Source organism: Spea bombifrons, chromosome 12 (assembly GCF_027358695.1).
Source record: "Spea bombifrons isolate aSpeBom1 chromosome 12, aSpeBom1.2.pri, whole genome shotgun sequence".
NCBI lineage: Eukaryota > Metazoa > Chordata > Amphibia > Anura > Pelobatidae > Spea > Spea bombifrons.
In genome coordinates, this window is record NC_071098.1 from 2498883 (window position 1) to 2522649 (window position 23767).

A 23767-nucleotide genomic window follows, 5' to 3' on the forward strand; every position below is an offset into this window, starting at 1 on the left:
GCCTGGAGACGCGGGTTTGGTATCTCACTAAGCGGAGGGACTGATTGTCGGCGTCAGGAGCCGGAATTTATATCAGTTTAACCCCCGCTTAGACTCCTCGGCAGAGCTTCATTCACTTAGAGCGGAGTGTAGCTGTACTTAGTTAATGAGCCCTGGTGATGATAAGAAGACCCTTAATAACTTGTGTTATTCGACCTAGCCAAGCCCCCCCCCCATGTCGAGAGCCTCTCCCCAACCAAAATTAAAAAGAATATTTAGGTAAATTAACGATAAAACGACACATTTGTGACGCGTTTGGTTTTATCTCCGTTTTATTCGGCAACAAACTCAAGATGCCAAGAAAAAAATATATATAAATTTACATCCGCACATCACGTGCACTCTGATTAACCCCTCTCAGTCCAGGCAGCGCCTACAGAACATGCGCAGCGAGACATATCGGGCAGTAACCCCCATTACAGGCGATGGAACCCTGACTTGCTTCACAGCTCTGTTTCCTTCATTTCAACTGTGACGTTTTCTATAAACAGCTCCGGTGCTTAAAATGTTGCTGCCGGTGGGGGGGGGGGTTCTTGGGGGTACGCCGGCTCCTGGCAAAACCCTACCCAAAAACAAAAAAAACAACCTTTTTCCATCCCTGCAAACACACAACGCATTTCATCTTTATTTTCTTCCCCAACGCTGTATATAATAAGCTGCTGTACTATTTGATATTAAAGATGTTTGATTTTCTTCAGCGACTGTTTTTTTATTTATTCCTCTATTTTTGGTAAATGATGAGCGGAGCAGAGAGCTGAACTTTAAGAGTCCGAGCTCCGGCCCGCCCCTCCGTGCCACTTCCTCCTTCCACCGCGTTAACGAGCCGACGCTTAATACGTGAAAAAGATTACATGATTCCGAGTGGATCGTGAAACCAGACTTGATCTTTGTTGTAAAAAAATACAAAATGAGACATGGTGCGAAAAACAAAAAAAGGAAAAATACAGATAAATATATACACGCGTCGGGGGCCACAAACACGTCGGCTTTCCATTGATAAGTAGAGCCCCGGCCGTCGTGCTGGGATTATAAATTCCTGTATGGCTGCCGAGGCATTAAGCGGTTAATTCTAGCGGCAGATTCCATATATATATTTTTGAATATAGATTGCAGGGTTTCTGGCGCTCGCTCCAGGGGTCGTCGGCAGCTGATTGTCTAGTTGGCGGGTTTCAGCGGTGTTTTGACGGACGGTCGTCGTCGGCTGGTTCTCCTCTGCACCGGAGACTCCAAATTCCACGGCCGGGGCTGAGGGGCTCTACAGAACCAAAACACAGAATCAGCGACTTTCTAATACAGTCAGGGTATTAAACATGCATTGGACAGACATATGGAACAGCCTCCCAGCAGAAGTGGTACAGGGTAATACAGTGAGGGGATTAAACATGCATGGGATAGACATACGGCTCCTGAATCTAAGACGAGAACGACTGATTAAGGTTTGCGTCTCTACAGCAGGAGAAACGGGCGACTAGATGGGGGCCGGATGGGGCCGATCTGCGGGCAGGTTCTAGCTTTCTATATATCGTCTCCCTGTGCGGTTTTATAACCTAGCATTAATTAAGGCTCAGAACGTGAACTCTCCATAAGACTATAAAACCCATTTGCAGGACTCGGCCTTCTCTTTTCTATGTAAGATTTGAATTTATATCGCAGCAGAGAGTGGCGCTGGACCTCTATGTGAAGTCCTGGAAGAAAGATCCAGTAAGATCCAGTAAGGGTGCAGCTTTCACCGGATACGGTGCTGCGGAGGGACTTACGGCTTGTCGGGGGACATGATACAAAGAACGTCTCTATCCGGCTCTTGGGACGCAACGCTTTCTCTTCCCGAGGACGGCGTGCGGCCGGCGCTGATGTAACTGACTCCGGCTCCGAACGTCACGTTATCGATGGTCTCTGAAAACAGAACGAGAGTCTGAGATTTGGAAAAGGCTGCGTTTGGGGATCAGCCAGAAAAAGATAAATAAAGCAGATCAACCCCCCCCCCAGTTATAATCACAGAAACCCCCCCCCAGTTATAATCACAGGACCTTTAAAGAAAGTTTTCCTGTTGGTCTCGAAGTTTTAGGACATGAGAATTAACGAACGGGGCAGGTTGTGAGAATTATTCTCGAGCCGTACGTTCGAGGGGCAAATAACGTGGAACTGGATTGGAGTTATGGGTCTATAACGTATACAGAGGCTGGGGCGGTGTAAAGTACTGTATACAGAGGCTGGGGTGGTGTATAGTACTGTATACAGAGGCTGGGGTGGGTGTATAGTACTGTATACCGTATACAGAGGCTGGGGCTGTGTATAGTACTGTATACAGTATCTGGGGCAGTGTATAGTACTGTATACAGAGGCTGGGGCGGTGTATAGTACTGTATACTGTATACAGAGGCTGGGGCGGTGTATAGTACTGTATACTGTATACAGAGGCTGGGGCGGTGTATAGTACTGTATACTGTATACAGAGGCTGGGGCGGTGTATAGTACTGTATACAGAGGCTGGGGCAGTGTATAGTACTGTATACTGTATACAGAGGCTGGGGCAGTGTATAGTACTGTATACTGTATACAGAGGCTGGGGCAGTGTATAGTACTGTATACTGTATACAGAGGCTGGGGCAGTGTATAGTACTGTATACAGAGGCTGGGGCAGTGTATAGTACTGTATACAGAGGCTGGGGCAGTGTATAGTACTGTATACTGTATACAGAGGCTGGGGCTGTGTATGTAGAGCCATTGTGCATCTGCCCCGAAGCAGCTGGAAATTCTCTATATCCCGGCAATATTTTATGGATCTGCCATCAGGCGACGTCTCTGCTTACGAACATAAGACCCTGATTAATAAACAGCCGCTGAGGCACAATGGGCTACAGTTTGGAGCAGTTGCCATGGAAACCAATGAAACATTCCTGCTCGCCGCGCTCCAGTTAGTATCGCCCCGTACAAAACTCATTATTCATTGGAAACAAGGAGCAGCCGCTTCCGCTTGCGATCATTTTAAAGAAAATAACATAAAAAAAAAAAAATGTTTTTTGCGAACTGCGTACGGTCGGGGGTGCTGATCGCTCTTCCCTCCATCGAGCTGTTCTCCTGACCGGGGGTGCGGAAGACCACTGGGGGGGAAAGAAAGAAAGAAAAAGAGTTACTAAAAATACTATAAAACTATGTTTCCCACATGAAATCTCTGAAACCGTAGAAGAGCTCTGCCAGCTCCATATGCAAATGACCGAGCAGAATGAAGAACAGCTCATTTGCATATAGCGACGTTACACAGGAGGGGAACCGACAGAAAGTTTGGGCCCCCCCCCCGAGCTTTGCTTGTTCTTCCAAATCTATTAGAATTCATTTGATTCACCCTTTTAACCCATTATACGCCTGTTACCCCCACCTTGCTTGCTGCTCCCCGTGCTGGCCGGAGAGCGTATTAACGGAAGGGCCCCGATGCTTTTGCTTCTTTGCTTTTTGTTACATTCTGCTGCTTTCTTGGCGGAGTTTAAGATGGCGATGGTGCTGAGGGACATCTGCCTACAGGTAGAAAATATATATATATTAACAAAAATATAAAAATTACATTTTTGTTAAACAAAAAAAAACATCAGAACGACACCTCAGCAGAAATAGAAATTTTTGGTATAATTGCTGTTCTATGTGCTAGGATCGTGTTATTTGCGCACAAAATAAAAATAAAAAGGGGCTCACGTTCCGAACGTATAAATTGTCTTTACACCCCCCCTCTGCCGTATCATCGCGTATCCCCCCCTCACCTGGGTCTCTGCAGAACGCCGACACGCGGCGTGGTTACCGGCGAACCCAACGGAGTTCCTGGTCTGGCTCGTCCATCGACAGCCAGGGGGGATTTGGGAGACCCTGCAACGTTCCCGCTGCGAGGAGATCCCTGAAACCAACGAGAGAAAGAAATGTTTTACGCAAACTTTCAAGATGATATTTCCGTAAAAAAAAATCTTTTTATCTCATTACACGGAAAATGTGGCTTTTCTGGGATGTAACTACTCTATAAAGTGCTTTTTTTCTTGTTCACCAAGATTTGTACTTAAAACAACAAAAAAGTAAACACTTAAAAAATATCACAAAAGTGTCAAAAATCAATGAAATGAAAACATAACCCTCGACCCCTTTAACTGACCCGCGGGGACCCCGCTGATTCTGCGGCAGACCGGTCCGCCGGCGTCTCGCTCTCCTCCGCCTGCTCCTTCTCTCGCTCCAGCTGCTCCTCGTACTTCTTCATGTCGTACTCCAGCTCGGCCGCCAGCTGCTTGTCCGCGGCGAAGAAGTCCTTTATCTCGTCCCGATAATCCTGCATCATTTCCTGCGGGGCGGCAGAACCGGATTAAATACCGCCTCTGCCCGGCGCACGGCCCGGCACTCCCTCCGCCGACCACCTACCCGCAGGTAATTCATCAGGTCTCTCACTGCCGGGATCCGGCGCTGCTCCAACTGCCCCTTCAGGGAAGTGATGATGGGGATGACGTTCTCGATAAAGTTCTTCTTTTGCACCTGGATAGGGATTCACCGGAGAATTATAATTATTATTCCAAAATCAAAGAACAGGAGGGATCAAATTAACCCCTTAAGGACGATGAGTTATCCTTAAACCCATTAAAGGCAATGCATTGTGAGCCCGCGCATGTATGGGCTTTTGTGAAGGGATTAAAGATCGTGCCAAACATGGCAGTAATTTCGGCTCCGCGTCTCCCCTTCTTCAGAATTCTAGAATCATTTCAAAAAGTGTTTAAAAGAAGAATTCTAAGCAGAAAGGGATTTTTATTTAACTAAAACGTTTTTGAGGTTTGTAGGCAATCGTTCCAAAATCTCCCCTTGTTTATGTAGCGAAAGGGTTAATACAGACCTAAAACCCACAGATGACGGGCCGACCTCGTGTCTTACGCAGGAAAAAAAATGGTTCAGTCTCTGCAGTCCGGGAAGAGACCGCCGCGGCTCACCTGAGATATGAGTTTTTTCTGAGCCGCTTGCATCACCGCGGTGGCCATCGCCATCTCGTCATCGTCGGCGCCGACGTCCTCCCCGGGTTTCGCTCTCATCGCCGACAGTTTGATCTCTTTGCAGCTCATGATCTCAAAGATGTCCGACAGCAACTCGTCGGCTTCCATGTCGACGGGCAAAACGCCGTCCACGAAACAGGCTGCGAGACGAAAACGATTGAGGGATCAAAAGCGGCGCGCGAGGGAGAGACACAGAGAGACAGAGTCCGGTTTACTGCTTCGCATCAGGTGTACGGCCAGCCGGTGGATCAAGGGCCGGCATTAAACAGCACAAGGTGCGATTATTCTACGGCCCGTTTCATCACGAAAACTGAAATTCCATTAATCTCGGGGAATGAATTTGGTAGAAATGTTACAAATTTGGTTAACTCAAGAACTTTCAGACATGTGACACAAAGTTATATGCGCCCTAATTCAAACTAAATAAATACATGAATCCAGGAGTTCCGGGCGTTGTTCTAGAATATGCCAGGAACTCGTTGCTTACCTAGAACATTTTGGCTGAGCTTGGTGGTCAGATTGAACCTCTGCTCATCCGTGAAATGTTCCAGCAGAAACTTGTAGATCTTCACGCGTTTTTCTTTGTTGCCGGCCCCCTTGAGAGAGAACAGCGTCTTCTCTCTGGTAAATGAAATGGGGACGGGTTAGTGAATCGCGCAGGAGAGAGTACAAAACGTTACCGCGGGAAACCCTCACCTCTCCGTCTGCGGGAACTTGTTGTACTTCTCGTGTTTCTGGTAGGAGTTAAAGTGGAAAATGCATTCAATGAAGTGTTGGGAGAACATGACCGGGTTCCTCTTGAGGAGCAGATGAACCAGACAGAATTCCCCAAATCTGTACACGGAAAAAAATTATTAAAAGTGAAGAAAAAGCTAAAAAAAAATCTTATTATACAAAAAAAAAAGTCACAACCAGAAAGCGAAAGACTTACTTGGAGATTTCCGGGTCTGGATCCACCAGGACACTGACGAAGCGGAAAAACAGGGAGCCTTTCCACTTCACGAACTCCTCCTGGAGGAGGAAAGATTTGGGGTGTGAGACAGAGAACGGCAGCCGGACGGGGACTCCTTACATCGAGCTGCACTCACTGAGTGGTGTACGGGATACGCCGGGGGTCCGACCTCCCCAGAGCGCACACCGATTCTCGTTCTCACCTGCAGCAGGTTGGTCAGCATGATGAGCGTCTGCTTGCGGATGAAGGGGTCTCTGTCGCGGAGGCACACGGACACGTTGGGTATGTATCGGTCGACCATCGTGGTGTAGCGTATACACAGGTCACAGATCACGATGATCACGTTGTTGCGGATGGCCACGTCGTCGCACACCTCCAGCTCCCGGGCCAGGGCAGGGATACATTTCTTAGCCAGGTCTTCATGCTGAAGGCACAGCTTTCCTGTGGAAGAAGCCGCAGAATAACAAGCAAAAGCTCCACCGAGTCGCTGCACTCCCATCTTTCATACGCACAAACCCAGATTTACGACGGCACGCTGTTTAGGCGATCGACGCTTACCAAGTGTGATAAAAGCGTGCGCCCGGACCAGTGGCGGCATGTTGGAAGCTCTGAACTGCGACAGCGGTTGTGATCCGGTGAGCTCCTCACTTTCTGAGCGGCAGGAATCTGGAAGCGAGCGGACGGATGAGAGGCCGGTGCCGGACGAGGCGATAACAGAGACCGCGGGATACGAGGGAAGATACTCACTCTGCTCGGCCGAGACGGAACTGGCCAATATAGACTGAACCAGCAGCAGGACTCGCTTCTCCACGCGGGCCGGGCACAGCTGGGCGACTTCTCCCAGGGTGAAGAGGTGTTTGACCTGGCAGGGGGGGCAGGTGTTTTAGGAATCCAGAGCAGCCATTCCAATTATGTTTCTATATCTGATGTAATATCTTGTAGCGCAGGCGTAAAAAGGAAACAACCACCCTATCTACACCCCCTTCAGCTTTCTTACTTCGATCTATACCTCTTACGACACGTTCTACATCAACACTTATCAGCCAAATGTCTCCTTAAAGAGAAGCTCGGCTTACCAACAATTCTTGGTCAAACTGCGCATCTCTGCTATCGGTCATCGCCACGGAGGAGATATATTCTTCGCATGTCGCCACTAAATCGCCGCAAACCCCATTGAGCAGATCCTGGGAGGGCAAAGGTCTTGGTGTGAGGCGATATAAAGTATGGTACAAACCGGAGAGCGAACGGGACCCGCACGTTACCTGCACACACTCAGGGGAGTCCGAGTGAGCGTAGCACAGCTTCTGCAGAGACTCAACTGCCGGGCTGATGACGTCTGGAGGAGACTTGAACTCCTTCAACCAAGACTTCACGTGACCTGAAAAACAAACCAAAAGGTAAACAAATCTGCTTCGGATTACTTGGAAAAAGGAAAGACCGCGAACCTCTACGTCCCGGCCTAAGCAGGTCCACAAGGACCATTATCCCGGCACAAGTTACAATTATTTTCGTAATTCTCCACTCACCGATCAGACCGGTTCTGGTGTCGGCAGGCAGATGTTTGGCAATGTGCCCAATGACATATAATATATGCCCGGTGGTTGTTGTGTTGGCATCGGCCTGTCTGGAAAAAGAATTGTGAAAGAATATTCAGCAATTGAAAGGGGCATCCATAATACAGTCAAATACAAAACTAGCCGACGAGCCAACAGCTACCAAACTCAAAGCAGAAGGCCACCCGTTTGGACTTTTCTCACCTGCTGATCTGGTCCCAGGAGTTCAGGATCTTGGTGTAATCTAATTTCGGAGAAGAGCCGGCAACCTTGGCCAAAACCATCCAGGCTGGGGCAGAGTGTTCGGTCTCCGTGTGAGAAATCAAGTTGTTGACGAGGGTCGAAGAGAACTTATTTTGCTTGGACCACATGTGGAAGGCTTTCGTTAAATATCGGCTGGAAGGGGGAGCGGAGGAGATCAGAAAACGCTATTAAGTCTGGCAGGTAACAGAGAAAACAACGGACTAACTCGGTTTAAATGCTTTCCTTTTGTTCTATACATTCAATTATAAAAAAAGTCCAGATTGTCGGTAAAAGGGGATAATCTACTCAATGGTGCTCAGCAGATACAAAGTATCCACATGCAAGGTGTTCAGGGAAGCGGCCTATGTTCTCACCTGAGCTCCTGGCTTTCGTCAGACAGCAGGGTGAGCAGGTCCCAGGTGAGCTTCTGTCTCTCGTCGCTCGGCTTGTAACGGTTATAATGTGTGATATTCTGCAGAAGAAGCTGCTCCAGACACTCCAGGGCTTTCTCCTGCACGGTGCTTTCCGTGTCCAGCACGACGGGGACCAAGCCGGTCAGCCAGGCCTTCTGGATCAGAGCGTTGTGTGGCTGAGCCTGCCGAGGAAACACGAGAGCCGGCGTATAAACGGCTGATCGTTCTTTAATCATGCAGCAGACCTGCGCGCCTTTCCTGCTCTACTAACCCCACGGAGACCGGACTTTGAAACAGATATTATAACCAGAGACGGGCAATTCAGCAGCTGGAGATCACGGAGCCCAGCTTGCCAAAAACACCCATTTATCAGCCAATTCTCACTAGCAATTTTGAGGAAAATACGTATTTTCAGAGCGAAATCTATGCTAATAAAATGAAGCTTAAACAGGATGATATTTAATATCTGTGGAGGGAGCCAGTGGGCAGAGAGCAGGACTACAAATCATACAATAACCAGCCGGACTCCAGTACCCCAGAGGTTGACGCAAGTCTCTAAGTCCTGAACGTTCGAGTCTATCGGGTTTAGAATACGCGTGAAAAGAAAACATTTATGAAGGGGAATAAATAAATACATCGCCGCACCTGAAGGAGTTCGGTCAGGGAGGCGAGCGCCTGTTTGCGAACGGATACAGCCGGATCGCGGCATCGGTCCTGGAGCGTTAAAAGATCCTCCGGGCTGCAGGAGATCAAGTTATACTTCAGTATGTTGACCAGAACCTGCGAATGGAAAACACAGAACCGACAGTGAGATGCAAGAGTGCGATCTGGAGTCAGAGCCAAGAACATGCGCAGCTGTGAACAGCTCCCGACGCTTCCCGGAAACACACAAAAAGAAGACTTTAAACCCAAAACGCCACCGGCGACGAATTGCATAACGAGTTAAGAAGCTATACCTGAAGGGCAGATTTCCTCACGTTTGTCTTCTCGTCACCGGCTCTGTGGCGAAGCATCGTAAGCGTCTCCTTCCCTGCTTTAAAAGGAAATCATTTAAAAAACAGACAGAACAGAAAAAATACCAAAATACCCCACGTTACACAATATAACTGCAGCGATAAACGGCAAATACTTTCAAACGAATAACGGATACCATCAGATCTCGTGAGGTCTCCTCCGTCCGTCATTTCGATGGTTTTTAAGGCGCCCAAAGATTTGTGTGGCTGAGCCGTAGCTGCAAGAACAGAGTATATTAAAAAAAAAATGAACGTCCGGACGCACCGTTTAGATGATAAAACACATACAGGACACAAGAGAAATCCCGAGTCCCTAAACTATATATAGTGTCCGCATTGAAAATAACATACATTTCCCTAATCCGTTCACACGGCTGTCTTTCCTAAATACCAGTTTTTTATTTTAACTATTTGAATACTTTAATATGCATTCTTCGTCTTTGGAATAGCTCCCTGGGGCATTAAACTGTCCCCTTAACTAAACCTTGTCCAATAAAATAAGTCTAGGGTGAAATCCGTTCCGACTCTGGCACATTTTCTCGATATATTTAATAACGGCGGTGTGAGACATGTTGAAAACAATAACTTGCTACAGAAATCAGCATTTCGAGTCCTTTGGATCCAGAAACATCAGCCAGACACGCTGAATGTGAATCGATGTAAACACAGATGCTGGAGACGGATAAATAGCTGGAAAACTTTCCAACACAGACTCAGCGATTGGCAAGACGCTTCTCCGCGTTACAGAACTGCTCCCTGGAATCTTCATGCGATTATAATTATTTAATATTATATTAAATATATTATATCAATATACTATTTATACAATATAATATGAATATATTAATACAATATTGTATTAGAAAATATACGACTTTAGAACAAAAAGTAACAAGCATTCTCGTACCTTCTCCACCGTTGACCGAACTCTCAGCTGTCAGGTAAGAACCCAAAATAGTGCGACAAGTACCTAAAAAACCAAACACATCACGAGAAAAATAAAAGAATACAGTAAATGAAGACAAAAAAGTATGGTTTTTGATCATTGCGCAAGTGGTATTTCAAAGTTTGGGAAATGTGAAAATTTAGGATTTCTTTCTTTAAAGTCTAATGCTAAATCATCAAAAAAGTTACTTTTAAGACCCAGGAGAAAGTTTTCTTAATTTCTAGGACTGTTTCAGATTTTGAGAACCCAGATAAAATGTTCTTTTCTTCAAGGTTTGAGTCTTTGCAACAGGAGAAACGGGCGACTGGACGGGGGCCGAATGGGGCCGATCTGCCGGCAGGTTCTATTTGTTATAGATAAATTAACTGTTAAGTACTAAATCTTAGGGTTATTTAAAGCCAGATGAAGCCCCCGGCCAGTTCTCCATACCTACGAGAGCGTTAGCAGCGCCCCGAATACTTACTGCCCTGCAGCAGCTCCTGCACCCCCTCCAAGGCAGACGTAGCGTTTCTTTCCAAGCACTGAGCCAGGCAGGAGAGCGCTTTGCTGCGCACGGTCGGCGCTTTGTCTGAGCAGCGGCTGAACACCATGGCCTGCAGCAGGAATTTGTGTTGCAGGAACTTCAGACTTTCTGGAGGGAAGGACTCGTCCGTCTCTCTCTCCGGTAACTCCAGCAACGCAACAGCGACGTCCAAAGCGAACACCCGGTACGAGATCTACGCAAACACAAAGTGGGATTTGTTATTCAATGTCTTTTTTTCCCTCTCTGAAGCACTGAGGTGGCTTCAACGCTTTGGGGGGGGTCTTTCTTCAAGTCCCGTTAAGTGACATCTTCGTTATCCTACACCATCTAGGCTCCGTACCCCAAAGCGACAGCACAGGGTGTGCAAAATAATCCGCTAAACAATTGAGGTGTTAAAATTCAAGCCTTTTTTTTTTTTTTAAAGATAAAAAAATACAACAAATCTGTTCTTTAGGTTTTTTTGTATTAAAAACACAAAGATTCACGTGACCCGAAACATTCTCCCAAAACAAGCTTTAACAGGTTTAGTTATAGCGGCTGCTGTATTTTTTAACTACAATAAATGATTAAATGGCTTTTAACGGACAAAATGAAACATTCTCACCTTGGAGTTTTTGGAATATCCGTACATCCAGGAGGTGAAAAGAGCGTATTCCGGATTGGGTAATTTTTCCATAAGCTTCACCAGAGCCTGAGCTGCACTCAGACGATACTCTGCTTTATCCGGACACTAAACGCCAGATAAAAGCGGAGGAAAAAAATGTATATATTGTTAAACCGGTGCAGGACTCTAGAAGAATAATGAAAGGTGAGCAAAGTTATCGCAGAGATATTAAAAAATGCGGAAAAGCTTAACTAGAAAGATAGCAAATTGATCATTTTTAAGATTGAATAAAGTGTCGCAGATGACTGACTTCTAGCGGCCCCCGATCACCACCGCGGACTCAGCGACATGTTTCAATGGAAGCGTACAGACCAATAGCTTCCCGTAATGTGCTGGCGGTCTCTGCGGCACCGCGCTGAGCCACCGCGGACACTTTCTGCAAGGACTTTGGCTGCCCCTAGATATTTGCTCCTCGTTACCTTGACACAGATGTGCTGCAGAAGGATGTGTAATACCGGAAAAGCCGCTTCCTTCAGCTCGTCCACCAGAAAACTGCAACAGACACCAAAAAAAAAAGACAGCGAGGCATGGGTTAAAGTATCATGGCGGGTGTAATATGGACAAGCGGCGCCATCTAGTGACGCAAAACTAAATGCACTGAGCAGGGGACAGCCATTCGGCTCAAAATAAAGAATAAACCCAAAGGAAGGCAAATATTTATCTAAACAAAAACCCACATTGAAGCGATTTTCAGTTGTGGCACAAACAGGGTGAGACCTCAGAGGTCTCGTTTCATTCAGTCTAAAGAGACCTCCGAGGATCCCAAAAGCTTATGCGACTACGCACATCATTCTCTGTGAGCCCAATAAAAGGCATCACCTTCTACAGAGGACTCGTGACAGGAGCAAGAGAAAGAGGTCAGATACCCAGGACACAGGGACGGGTACATTGTGACGCACCTGATGAATCGGATCGCCTGGTTCTTGGCGCTGGTGACCGAGGGGCTGATCACCAACAGAGTGGAGTGAGCGCCTTCTCCTCCTTTCATCATCAGGATAACGCTGAGCAGGCGCTGGAACAGACGTCGTAAGGTCTGCGAGAAGAGAAGTCAAATCATCTCCGATGAATGCCAAGCGACACGTCGCCAAAACGTACCCTGACTGATCCATACAAGCGGCGAGCTTATTCCAACGTCCCCTTGGCTAAACACATCAAATTCTAACAACACTTATGTGAAAACCTTCACGCAAAGACACTTTAATCATGTCTTTGGATCAGTTTATGGGGTTTTTAACAGCTGCTGTCGCTGGGGGTGAAGAAGTGCTTTAGGACAGCAGACAAGTTCAATACCTGATTAGAATCCCCGTGGACCGGCAGACAGAGTAACCACAAGCCGTGATATGCCAACTCTGGAACGTACTTCATGCGGTTAACGGAACTGAAAGAAAAAAAAAAAAAGACTATTTGCAGAGATGGGCAAAAAAAGGGAAATAAATCAGTTTGTGTTAGAAGCTGTGACATAAAATGCCCAAAAACCGCAGACGCAGGATCCAGTTGAAGCAGGCAGTTTATACGCCGGCCGAGACGGACAAAGAGGAACTCACCCAGCTGCCGAAAACGGCAATTCTTGGGGGACGGTCTCAAAACTTGTCAAGTTTATGAAGATCTAAAAAGCAGATGCAGTAAAACAAATTACTTCACGTGTTTAGGAGACGCTGGAGGTGAAATCTCAAAAAAAAACAAATACACTCATCACTCGATCTGATCGCTAATGAGCCACAGCCGACCCTTATATATATTGTACCTTTAGATGAGGCATTTTCATCATGTGCTACGTTAGGGCCAACGTAGAAAAAGATGCAACAATGTATAAGCTTTTGGGACCACAGAGGTCTCTTTCTCAGGCGACTCTACATATTTTTCTATGTTGGCCCATTCAAACATATCACCTTCCCCTAAAGACTCCATCTTATCTCAGACCGATACAGCTATAGCCAAGTTTCTGATTAACACCCCCCCCACATTCGCCGAACCCCTGCCACCCACCTGCATGCAGTGCAACACGCTCTGAGGCTTCTCCTTCAGAGAGAATTTGGGGAGCAGGCGTAGGAAGTTCTTCAGGAGAAGGAAGACGGACTCTCGGATGTTCATGAGGTCACGAGTGGAGAAATAAACTGCTTCTTCATCCTCTTCCTCGTCCTCCAATATGTCATTCAGCTGGAAATGACGGCAGGAATATTAGCACGGTGGGGCTCAAGACCCTTCTTCATATGCTCTGGATTGCATAGTCACAAAAGAATTAAAAATGGTTCACCTTCTAGGGAAATATTTCTATCAGAATTTCTAATAAAATATTACAAAAGCTGGGATTTGTGGCGAGGAGCAGCCTTGTTTCTCAGAGTAACCTTCATTCTGCTTTGATATTCGAACATACAATGTATCCCTCAAACAAGAGCGAAGTTCCGCATTACCTCCGAGTCCTCTCTCCGGACCGGCCTGGACTTCTTCCTGCCGCGGCTGTCCCCTTGAGAGCTCTTTAGCGCGTCTTTCTTGCGCTTGCGATTCGAGTCGGGATCCTGAGGCCAAATCTTCTCAATGGAGCTCACGCATTTATCGAACAGGACCGGGTGGAAAACCTGGTTAGCGACGCTACCTGTTGAAAGAAAACGGTTTCAGGAGGCTGCGGCAGGAGAACCTGGCATCGGACCGCTCTACTTTCCAGCGCCGGCGATAGTTACCCGGAATCTCCAAGATCAGGAAGTAGAGGCCGGCGGCGTGCAGGGCAAGAGTCCTCTGTGTGACGTCAGCCTTTTTGTTCTCCCCGATCTGAATGAAGTGATACAGAACCGCCACCAGGGAGTTACGGCAGATATCATTCTCGGCAAAGAGGGTCCAGATGCTCTGCAAAATACAGAAAGGATGCGGGTTACTCTCACGCCCTGGTGCGAGCATGTGAAACAAGCACTTGGAGAGTTGGCTCTGATGTCATCGCTCTCATCATTCTAAGAGAAAAAGGGTATTTTTGCCTCTTCGACCTCCTCTGACGTGCTAAATAAAGTTTGTTGACAGGTCCTCTCTACACCAACGCAAGCTATAACATACGATGCACCGGATGCCCACAGGTTGACCCGCAACCCTTACGCCCGAGGACTACGGTACCCGTGTGTTCTCCTGGTCTTCGGAAGCAAAAGGCGACAAGCCGTCGTACAAACGGTTAAACGCTTCCAGCCCGTTCTCCGTGATCTCAGCTTCCACTCGGGGATCGAGAGGCTCCGTCTCCGTGAAGTCGAGTTCCCACACAGAATCCACCCAAGCTGCCAGAAATGAGAGAGAAATAAATGTAAAGTCATGATCTAAAGCTAGAGGGTCAGATGTTTTGAAATGTACATTATACGCAGAAAACATCCTTTTAAATTAAACGGGGCAAACAAAACCCCAATATTCTTATGCCCCACTCAGCTACACAAATACCCCCCCTCAAAAGGGCACAAAGGCGCATAAACAGTATGGGGAAAGCCCACCCCCAGCACTGCCACTAACCACACCCCCAAATGAAGTGCCCCTCTTTGGCCAATAGGAGTGTTGAGGGTATGTAACATAGCGCATCCCTGTCTAATACCCCTGTTACTGCCGCAGTATCTCAGTATTCTCCTCAGATTAGCACGGGGCTCTTTGTTGCCCCTGCTTTATGCCACCCCTTACCCTGAATCTCACTGCCCTCTAGACGTAGGCACTACTCACCCCGTCTCAGCCCCCTGAGCCCCAGGCGGCCCAGCGCCTCCAGCAGCACAGTCTCCCGGTCTCCCATCCTTGAACCTCCGTTACTAAGCCAGCGCCAAAACCCAACATGAACCGGCCAATCAACAGGCAGGAGAAAAAGACGTCATCATAGTGCAACGCTGCGTCAGAAACTCCAGCCAATAAGGGTGGAAAGAGAAAGGGAAATTCTCGAATCCTCAGGCGCCATATTAACTCCTAGAAACTGTAATACGCATGTGTGAATATTTGACAGCTACCAGAAACAAATATGGCCGCTTTTGGTGTTTCTGATGTCACCCTAGTGATGAGTTCTACAAACTAGAGACAAAACGTTGTTGCCAACAGTCACTAAAGGAGGTGCGGCGCCCCTGAGTACGAGGGCTTCATATAATATTATATAGAAGTATATGTATCAGCAAAGATTCAGAGCTCCTGGGGGTCATAAGAGGAGGAGAGAGGGGACAAGGAGTTGAGACCCAAAGACAGAGACTGTTTGCTCTACTTCATCCAGAATCTGAGCCATTGTTCTTCACATAATGTATCTGGGTTTTTTTTCACCACACTGCTCCCCGTCACCTAGAGACACTTGTCGCAAAACACTGCTTATAAGTGTCTCTATGTGAGAAGCCATTTTGTTGGAGCCATTCTGGCAGATATAAACCACACTTGAGCTTCGGAAAACGGCAGTTGTCATATAATTTTGCAATATTTCCCAGGACGAATCTCTAGTGATTAACACTCCACTGATTTGTGGGCAGGTTTAGAATGCGCGTTGATGCTGCCGCCATGTTGGTTTCTGGCAGCCAGCAGCCGATGCGCATGCGCGGCTCTCTGTGTCACGGTTCTCCGCGCCTGCGTAGTTTGAGGGACCGCTAGCCGCGGAGTCTGGGGCCGCGTTGTCTGTCTTCTGTGAGGCTCCGCATCCTGCCCCGGGCTCTCCAGGCCCCGCTTTGCCCTCCTCCGCATCCTCCCCCGCGGCGCCACTATGAGCTTCTTCGGTTTTGGGCCAGCTGCGGAGCTGGACATCGCGCTGACGGACGGGGAGAGCCGCCGCCGGGTGGAGCACAAGAGCGAGGACGGCAAGAAGGACAAGTACTATCTGTTCTATGACGGGGAGACCGTGTCCGGCCGGGTGACCGTCACCCTCAGGAACCCGGGCAAGAGGCTGGAGCACCAGGGCCTCAAGATCGAGTTCATCGGTCAGATCGGTGAGAAGCAATCAGCTGGGGGCCGGATTTGGGGTGACAGTCTGTAGGCTGGGGAGGGGCATGGGTTGGGGGGTGACAGTCTGTAGGCTGCAGAGCAGGAGTTGGGGTGACAGTCTGTAGGCTGTATTTGTAACAACCCCCTTAATAAGAATCTCCAATGTAATGTAAAAAAAAAAAAAAAAAACAGCCTCCCAGCAGAAGTGGTAGAGGGTAATACAGTGAGGGGATTAAACATGCATGGGATAGACATACGGCTCCTGAATCTAAGACGTGACCAACGACTGATTAAGGTTTGAGTCTTTACAGCAGAAGAAATGGGCGACTGGACGGGGGCCGAATGGGGCCGATCTGTCTGCAGGTTCCGAGTTTCATTGGGCTTTTGTATAAATGTTATAAAAGGAGTTAATTCACCGCTATAGCGAGTGATGGAATGACCCGATTAGCACCATTAGAGCATACAATGTCTCGTACGTTGCTATGGTGATAAGGCCACTTTTCATACTTGGCGCCAACAATGCTTTTTTGGGGGGGTATTTTATGCACTTTTAACATTACTAGTAGGCGGTACCTTAGTGGGACAGGTGTCTGCTGCTAGCTGTGTGATTGGCTGCCTGCCGGGGGTCCCGTTAAGGTCTTTATCCCGCTGCTCTTTGGCCAATTAGTGTTCGGCATCCCGGTATTTGGGACAATTTTCGCCTAAACATAAAGAATGTATCGTATATAAAAACAGTTGATGTTTAATCTGATTTGCTCAGTTACCATGGTTACAGTTTAACATCACCTGTTCAACAAGGCTTACCCTTTTAGTCCTGCGCCATTTACATGAAGATTATTCCCAGTGATTATTTCTGCAATACAGATGACTTTAATTAACGAAGATGAAAGAGATCGTTAATAGGATCGTTAGCCGGGCAGTGGAGCGATAGCCCGGCCCTTTAACACGTCACGGAATTATATTATTTTCTGCACTCGCGTTTGTGGCCCCATAGCGTGGCCTCCGTCGCTATCTTGCAGTAGCCCGGGTCTGTGGCCCCATAGCGTGGCCTCCGTCGCTATCTTGCAGTAGCCCGGGTCTGTGGCCCCATAGCGTGGCCTCCGTCGCTATCTTGCAGTAGCCCGGGTCTGTGGCCCCATAGAGTGGCTATAAATTTTATATTTATGTCTGTACTCTGCAAACTCCCGTTATCGATAAAGGATCAATAATACCCCCTCCGCCTGGTTGCTGTTTCAGAGCTCTACTACGACCGTGGGAATCACCACGAGTTTGTGTCGTTAGTGAAGGACTTGGCTCGGCCCGGAGAGATCTCCCAATCGCAGAGCTTCGACTTTGAATTCACCCACGTGGAGAAGCCGTACGAGTCGTACACCGGTCAGAACGTGAAGCTACGGTACGCGGCCCCTGGCCCCCGGCATCTGCGTATAAGAAACAGAGTTATATGCTCATGCGTCTGTATAAATCCATTTATCGGAAAAGTTAAACCAGCCTTTCATGCGTTGCGTTCTGCTTCTTGATGTTTATTGATGTGTATGGCGCCATCATACTCCACGGCGCTGTACAACAGGTCAAAATGTGTATATAAAAATATACCACCCCGTATTTCTTTTCGCATCACAGGAGGGCAGAGCCTTCGTAATCTTATCGTGGTGTACACAGAATAAAAGTGCCAGAATTCTAGAATGAATGCATCATCTCCCCTGCTATACTGCGTCACAACATGCTTATTATATATTATCTATTATTATATATTATCTATTATATGTATGTGTGTATATATATATAATCTATATTATCTGTTATATATTATCTATTATTATATATATATTATCTATTTTATATATATATATGAATGAATCTATAATCGGGAGAATACGGTATATTTCTATCCTCTCACCCATCTGTATACTGCTTTGCGCGTTTAAGTGCCGCTGTGGTTTAAATGTCCGCTTTGCCCGTTGCGCAGGTATTTTCTACGCGCCACCCTCAGCCGGCGTCTGAACGATGTGGTGAAAGAGATGGACATCGTGGTGCACACGCTCAGCACGTACCCCGAGCTCAACTCTTCCATCAAGATGGAAGTGGGGATCGAGGACTGTCTGCACATTGAGTTTGAATACAACAAGTCCAAGTAGGTATGACGGGGGCATCCGGCCCGTCGGTCGCTGTGACGACCGCCAGTAGTTATCTTTATTCACTTCCCTGGTTATTCTGTTGGTCTTTAGAATTCAGACTCTCTCGCTGACTGTGATACAAGACGATTTAATAATAATAAATGGCTCTAAATGCCAGCATTTTATAGAGAAAAAAGCAATTAATAATTCATCCGTTTTACAAAGTTATGTAGATGTAGGTGAGAAGTTGTTACAGGAGGGGCTGTGTGTACGTAGTCCTTCTATTGTATGCTTAGCATTCTGAAAATACAAACGTGCAAACACACACAACCGTTCAAAAGTTTGGGGTTACAGCTGTTTTCATGGAAAACAAGGACATTTCTGGCTGCAAAAGGGCTTTCTGACCATTCATTAGCCTTTTAAACTTTAACGTGGGTCAGTGAACATGTGCCATTGGAACACAGGAGTGATGGGAGTGATAAAGGGCCATTGGAACACAGGAGGGATGGGAGTGATAAAGGGCCATTGGAACACAGGAGTGATGGGAGTGATAAAGGGCCATTGGAACACGGGAGTGATGGGAGTGATAAAGGGCCATTGGAACACGGGAGTGATGGGAGTGATAAAGGGCCATTGGAACACGGGAGTGATGGGAGTGATAAAGGGCCATTGGAACACGGGAGTGATGGGAGTGATAAAGGGCTATTGGGCCAATGTTCTTTTCTTTTAAAAAGGAAATTTCTAAGTGACACCAAACTTTTGAACAGTAGTGTGTGTGTGTGTGTGTGTGTGTGTGTGTGTGTGTGTGTGTGTGTATATATATGACTGGAGGCCGTCACCACCACTTTACGTAAGTTTCAATGTGAGTTAATGTATGTTTGCGTAACACAAAGGATCTGTATCTCTTACTGTCTTGTACATGTTTGTGAACTCTGACCGGTTTGTGTTTCTTTCCTTAATGATTTAACTCATGCAAGAAAAGAGAAGTATTAGAGAAGGCTGAACTCCCAGCATGCTCTCCGTGTCACACGTTTGCTCCGTAAACTTATTCTATATGGACTCCAACCCCTACCTATCTGTTTACAAATCTAAATAAAGATATTAGCGGCCGGTGTATATTGGGATATGACTTGGACTGGTACTGGATATTAGCGGCCGGTGTATACTGGGATATGACTTGGACTGGTACTGGTTATTAGTGGTTGTAACATTCACTCCCGTTGTGCCCCTCGTCTCACCGCCGCTGGTGGCATCTTTTGCCGCAGGTACCACCTCAAAGATGTCATTGTGGGGAAAATCTACTTCCTCCTCGTACGGATCAAAATCAAACACATGGAGATCGATATCATCAAGCGAGAGACGACGGGCACGGGGCCAAACGTCTACCACGAAAACGACACAATCGCCAAGTACGAAATCATGGACGGCGCCCCCGTAAGAGGTCAGTAGCGGGAATCCGGCCCCTGCCTGCACCGCTATCCCCGCTTCTGCCCTGGGGGAGGGTTGGTGCGGATACAAAGTATCTCGAGGGAATAAACACTTCTGCAGGTCCCTTAAACCCAACAAGAAATGAAAAGCACGGCCTATGGGTTAAAAATAAATTTCACTAAGAAAAATACTTAATATTTACATTCTTAAAAATGTTTTTAATAAAAAAATAGCTGCTCCCAATCGCCTTCTTTTGCGTTTAAGGAGGTTGATGTGGAAGCTGAATGCTTCTTTTCTGGTAGGTAATTAAAGCCAAAAATGAAACAAAATGATTTATTTTCTTTCTTTCAGGGGAATCCATCCCAATTCGGCTTTTCCTTGCTGGGTACGAGCTCACGCCGACCATGAGGGACATCAATAAGAAATTCAGCGTTCGCTATTACCTCAACCTGGTGCTGATTGACGAGGAGGAGCGGCGTTATTTCAAACAGCAGGTGAGAAGAGAAATGGGGTCTTAACCGAGCGAGACGCTGGATGTACAAGCAGGGGGTCGGAGGGTAACACACACCTCTGAGGAAGGATATATTTTATGTAAACTAGGTGTTTTAGGTAAAAAAGAAATGTGCAATTTTGATATGATTTGTATGATACGGGGATACTGGTAGCGAATACCGTAATTATCATTTCCCCCTCTCCCTACAGGAGGTGGTGTTATGGCGTAAAGGAGACATTGTAAGGAAGAGTATGTCTCACCAGGCCGCTATCGCATCTCAGCGGTTCGAGGGGACGAGTCACCCGGAGTGCAGAGCGCAGCACAGCGGAGCCGCCGCGGGGGACCCGGAGAACGAGTGACGCCGCGTCTTGCCGCCTCCTCCGGGCTGCCGCTGGCTGAGTATACAGTGACTGTACCTATCCGACCCCAAACTCTTCACCACCTCGTGCTACCACCCAACGGCACGGACAGTGGGTCAGTGTTTGCCGGGAGATGATTCCAGCCCAACCAACCAGGCCAAACCCCGTGTCTTCTGGCCGTGTTTTGACGTTTGGTGAAATTTTGGGGGAGATGAGAATTCTGTTGGCCCTTTAAACCCTTTTTTTAAATTAATGTGTTTTATGTTTTATCGCATTAATCCCATCTCTTCATTTGTCACCAAGATTGGAAGGGGGGGGGGGTTGGAGAAATCAGCTGGAATCAGCCTTACAAGTGAAGGTGTTCATTTTTGGTGCCCCCCTTTGTTTTTTTTAGGAGTAGGTGCCGATATATCGTTCTAATTAACGTCTCCGTGCCAGTAAAGCACCCACCTGTTTGCATTCCAAGCGCCTATCACTTGTAGGATGCCGTTCCAACCACTGGGGGCAGCATCGCCTCGCATGCCATGCTTAGGTTCCGGTAATTCCCGTTAACAGATACTTTATTTAACCCCTTTAATGACAAACCCTGTACAGGCTCACAATGAATTGTTTTTAATGGGTTTAAGGACAACCCATTGTCCTTAAGGGGTTAAAATCCTTATTCTATATCTGTCCCCAGCCTTACAGGGGTTAAGTACTAACGGAAATACGTACTTTCACTTGAAAAAATACATAATAAGGAGTTAATGATCCGTAGCATGACTTCTTAACCCCTTGGGAATGCGCACTTCTGTTACCCGGAACATTAAAAGTGGGCGTCCTGCCTCAAAAATCGAAATGTTTGCCTCTCGATGAATTAATACTAGAGCGGGGGGGCATGCACCCCTTTTGCTGGTGGCTCTTAAACGCAATTTGAGGCCAGTTAGCACCTCCAGTGGTTAAAAAAAAGCCCTGGCTGGGAGTGATAGGAACTAGCGGAGCCCTATTAGATAAACCCAGCCGAACAGTACTTGCTATTTCTGCCCAGTATCGGGGCGTAACCCTTTCTGTGCCAGCCGAGTGAGCAACAAGATGCTAAATAACCCTGGCACAGAAGGGGTTAATTATTCATAGTGCTTCTATATATATCACTCGTGTTCCGTATTTTCCAATGATTATTGTAACCGGCGGCTTCGTCGTTGCAGGACCCCCCGCTCCGTCGCGCTCTGGATTATTCTGATGCTGCTGGATATAAAGTGTTTTTGGGTTTTTTATCTGTTTTTACCCGATGTATTATATTATAAAATTACACGCTGAGAAGCTCGTGCTCGTCGTGCACAAAGTTAATGAAAACCTGTCATTCCAGACAATAACAAATAGTGTGTTTCGAGCAAAACTCAGCAACGCAACCGGTGGCAGTTGGTGGCAAACCAGCGTTTCAATTAAATTCCTGTCCTGAAGTTACCCCCCTCATGCCCCACCCTACAAAAACATGCCACAGCCAATAAGCTTTAAGCAAACAAAGGGTTCATTTAAAATCATTATTTTGGAAATGCCAAAAACAGGCGACTGCTCCAAGATACTCAAAGTCGGTGGGTTCCTAAAACACATATATTGCTTATTTTTACCCCGAAACGCCATACATTTCTTTTGTGTATTGAAGTGTTAACGTAGGATTTGGGAACGTGATCTTAGAATGCTGAGGATATTCGGCGTTCCGTGACTAGAGCATTCTATCCTAAAAACAGCCGCATATGCTATAAAAAAAAAAAAAAACATGTCTGGGGTAATAAATGTAGAAATAAGCCAATTTCTCATCTTTCGCATTCATGCAGACTTGATTTTCTCTTAATGTGTTTTTTTTTACATGGAAAAGCTTGTATGTAAATTGCCGTCTCGTGAAAGGTGGTAGAACCGATGCTTCGTTAACCATACGATTCGTGGTATTAACCCATTAATGACGATGCGTTGTGAACCCGTACATGTCACGGGCTTTGTCGTGAAGGGGTTAACAAGCGACATCTTCGCCTATAATGTGCTTCATTGTATTTAAACTCCATACAAAATATAAGCATTTTTAGGTTAAAACCAGATAATTTAAGAGGTTGTAATTGACGTCTTCGTTTGCGAGAGAGACTGCACTTTTTAAAAACTTGGTTGTGCCTCACATACCAATTTCAGATTGTAAGCTCTTTGGAGCAGGGATTCTCGGTGCCTGTGTTCTGTTTTACAAAGCGGCCGAAAAAAGGCGACAGATCTCCTTCCGGCGCGATTCCGTTCAGATAATTCCATCAATTGCAGTGTTTTTTTTGTGTGTCGTTAATTTTATTGTGTTTTAAATGTCTACTTTACATCAGTTTTATTAGTCTCGGATTAAACAAAAATCTGCCTCAGACTACGTTTTTTTTTATGTATTTTTTTTGACGGTGACTGTTTTTTTCCACAATTATATAGAATTTAGGAACTCTACATTTTTATTAAAAAACAAATCGCCAGTAAATTAAAGCAAGTCGTTAAAAAAAAACAGATAATAAATGTTTTTCAGATTTTGTTCACGATTTTTAATGTCAGATCCCAGAATTCCGTGTTGTGTGTTTTAGCACCATTTAGTAAACCAGTTCCAGATACGGTGAAACCTCGGGCACTCCGTAATATTTACATTTATAATCATATAGACTTTTATGGTTTATTTTTCCATCCAGGATCCCCGCCTATGGGGTGCCGCCTGTCAACCGGAACTTTCCTCTCCTCCGTCCGACCCGGCTTCTTAGCTTTCCAGACTCAACACTCATTTACACTAGCAGGTTTTGGTCGTTAAAATAACATGAAATGGATCGGAAATCCAGCGCAGACGGGGTTAATGCTGTAAATGACTATTGTAGCTGGAAACGCTGATTTTTAATGGAATCTCTTCATAGGCGTACAGAGGCCCTTTATCACTCCCATCACTCCTGTGTTCCAGCGACACATTGTTTAAGATTAAAAGGCTAGCTGATGGTTGGAAAAAAACCTTTTTGTAATTATGTTACAGCCCAAGATTTCCTGGATTTCCATGAAAACAGCTCAGTGACCCCAAACTTTTTGAACAGTAGTCTAATTTATATATAAAATGTATATCATTACAGGGACCGTTTAGC

The 23767-nt window shown here is 46.5% G+C and overlaps 3 protein-coding genes across 4 annotated transcripts in view; 2 read left to right on the forward strand and 1 right to left on the reverse strand.

Moving 5' to 3' along the window:
* The window catches only part of JAM3 (junctional adhesion molecule 3), a 166489-nt gene that overhangs the window by 15498 nt on the left and 127224 nt on the right, over positions 1–23767 (forward strand). The window lies entirely within an intron of this gene.
* On the reverse strand, positions 676–15152 carry NCAPD3 (non-SMC condensin II complex subunit D3). 2 transcript variants are annotated; one of them, XM_053452661.1, is made up of 34 exons: positions 15037–15152; positions 14455–14609; positions 14034–14196; positions 13767–13948; positions 13342–13512; positions 12900–12961; positions 12646–12733; positions 12255–12388; positions 11775–11847; positions 11296–11421; positions 10632–10884; positions 10130–10192; positions 9360–9440; positions 9166–9239; positions 8855–8989; positions 8171–8391; positions 7758–7949; positions 7527–7624; positions 7263–7378; positions 7077–7184; positions 6748–6862; positions 6559–6666; positions 6203–6441; positions 5980–6059; positions 5745–5882; positions 5536–5669; positions 4989–5188; positions 4432–4542; positions 4172–4354; positions 3792–3922; positions 3416–3552; positions 3075–3140; positions 1797–1932; positions 676–1294 (listed from the first exon to the last, which is right to left on the reverse strand). In XM_053452661.1, the coding sequence occupies exons 1-34, from the start codon at positions 15101–15103 to the stop codon at positions 1195–1197; spliced, it is 4440 nt and encodes a 1479-aa protein (XP_053308636.1). In that variant the 5' UTR covers positions 15104–15152; the 3' UTR covers positions 676–1194. The 2 variants fall into 2 exon arrangements, with proteins under 2 accessions (XP_053308636.1, XP_053308635.1); XM_053452660.1 differs by having other exon boundaries at positions 9166–9242.
* On the forward strand, positions 15898–20925 carry VPS26B (VPS26 retromer complex component B). The gene is made up of 6 exons (XM_053452664.1): positions 15898–16262; positions 17494–17650; positions 18224–18388; positions 19637–19812; positions 20151–20293; positions 20502–20925. Exons 1-6 carry the CDS (start codon positions 16040–16042, stop codon positions 20649–20651), a joined length of 1014 nt encoding a protein of 337 aa, XP_053308639.1. The 5' UTR covers positions 15898–16039; the 3' UTR covers positions 20652–20925.

Coding starts and splice junctions, on each gene's coding strand:
- VPS26B (XM_053452664.1), top strand. CDS start 16,040: ATGAGCTTCTTCGGTTTTGGGCCAGCTGCGGAGCTGGACATCGCGCTG. Junction 16,263..17,493: donor CGAGTTCATCGGTCAGATCG/GTGAGAAGCAAT, acceptor TTGCTGTTTCAG/AGCTCTACTACGACCGTGGG. Junction 18,389..19,636: donor TTTGAATACAACAAGTCCAA/GTAGGTATGACG, acceptor CTTTTGCCGCAG/GTACCACCTCAAAGATGTCA.
- NCAPD3 (XM_053452660.1), bottom strand. CDS start 15,103: ATGGGAGACCGGGAGACTGTGCTGCTGGAGGCGCTGGGCCGCCTGGGG. Junction 12,962..13,341: donor GCGTGTTGCACTGCATGCAG/GTGGGTGGCAGG, acceptor TCTGCTTTTTAG/ATCTTCATAAACTTGACAAG. Junction 4,355..4,431: donor ACCTGATGAATTACCTGCGG/GTAGGTGGTCGG, acceptor GCCGCCCCGCAG/GAAATGATGCAGGATTATCG.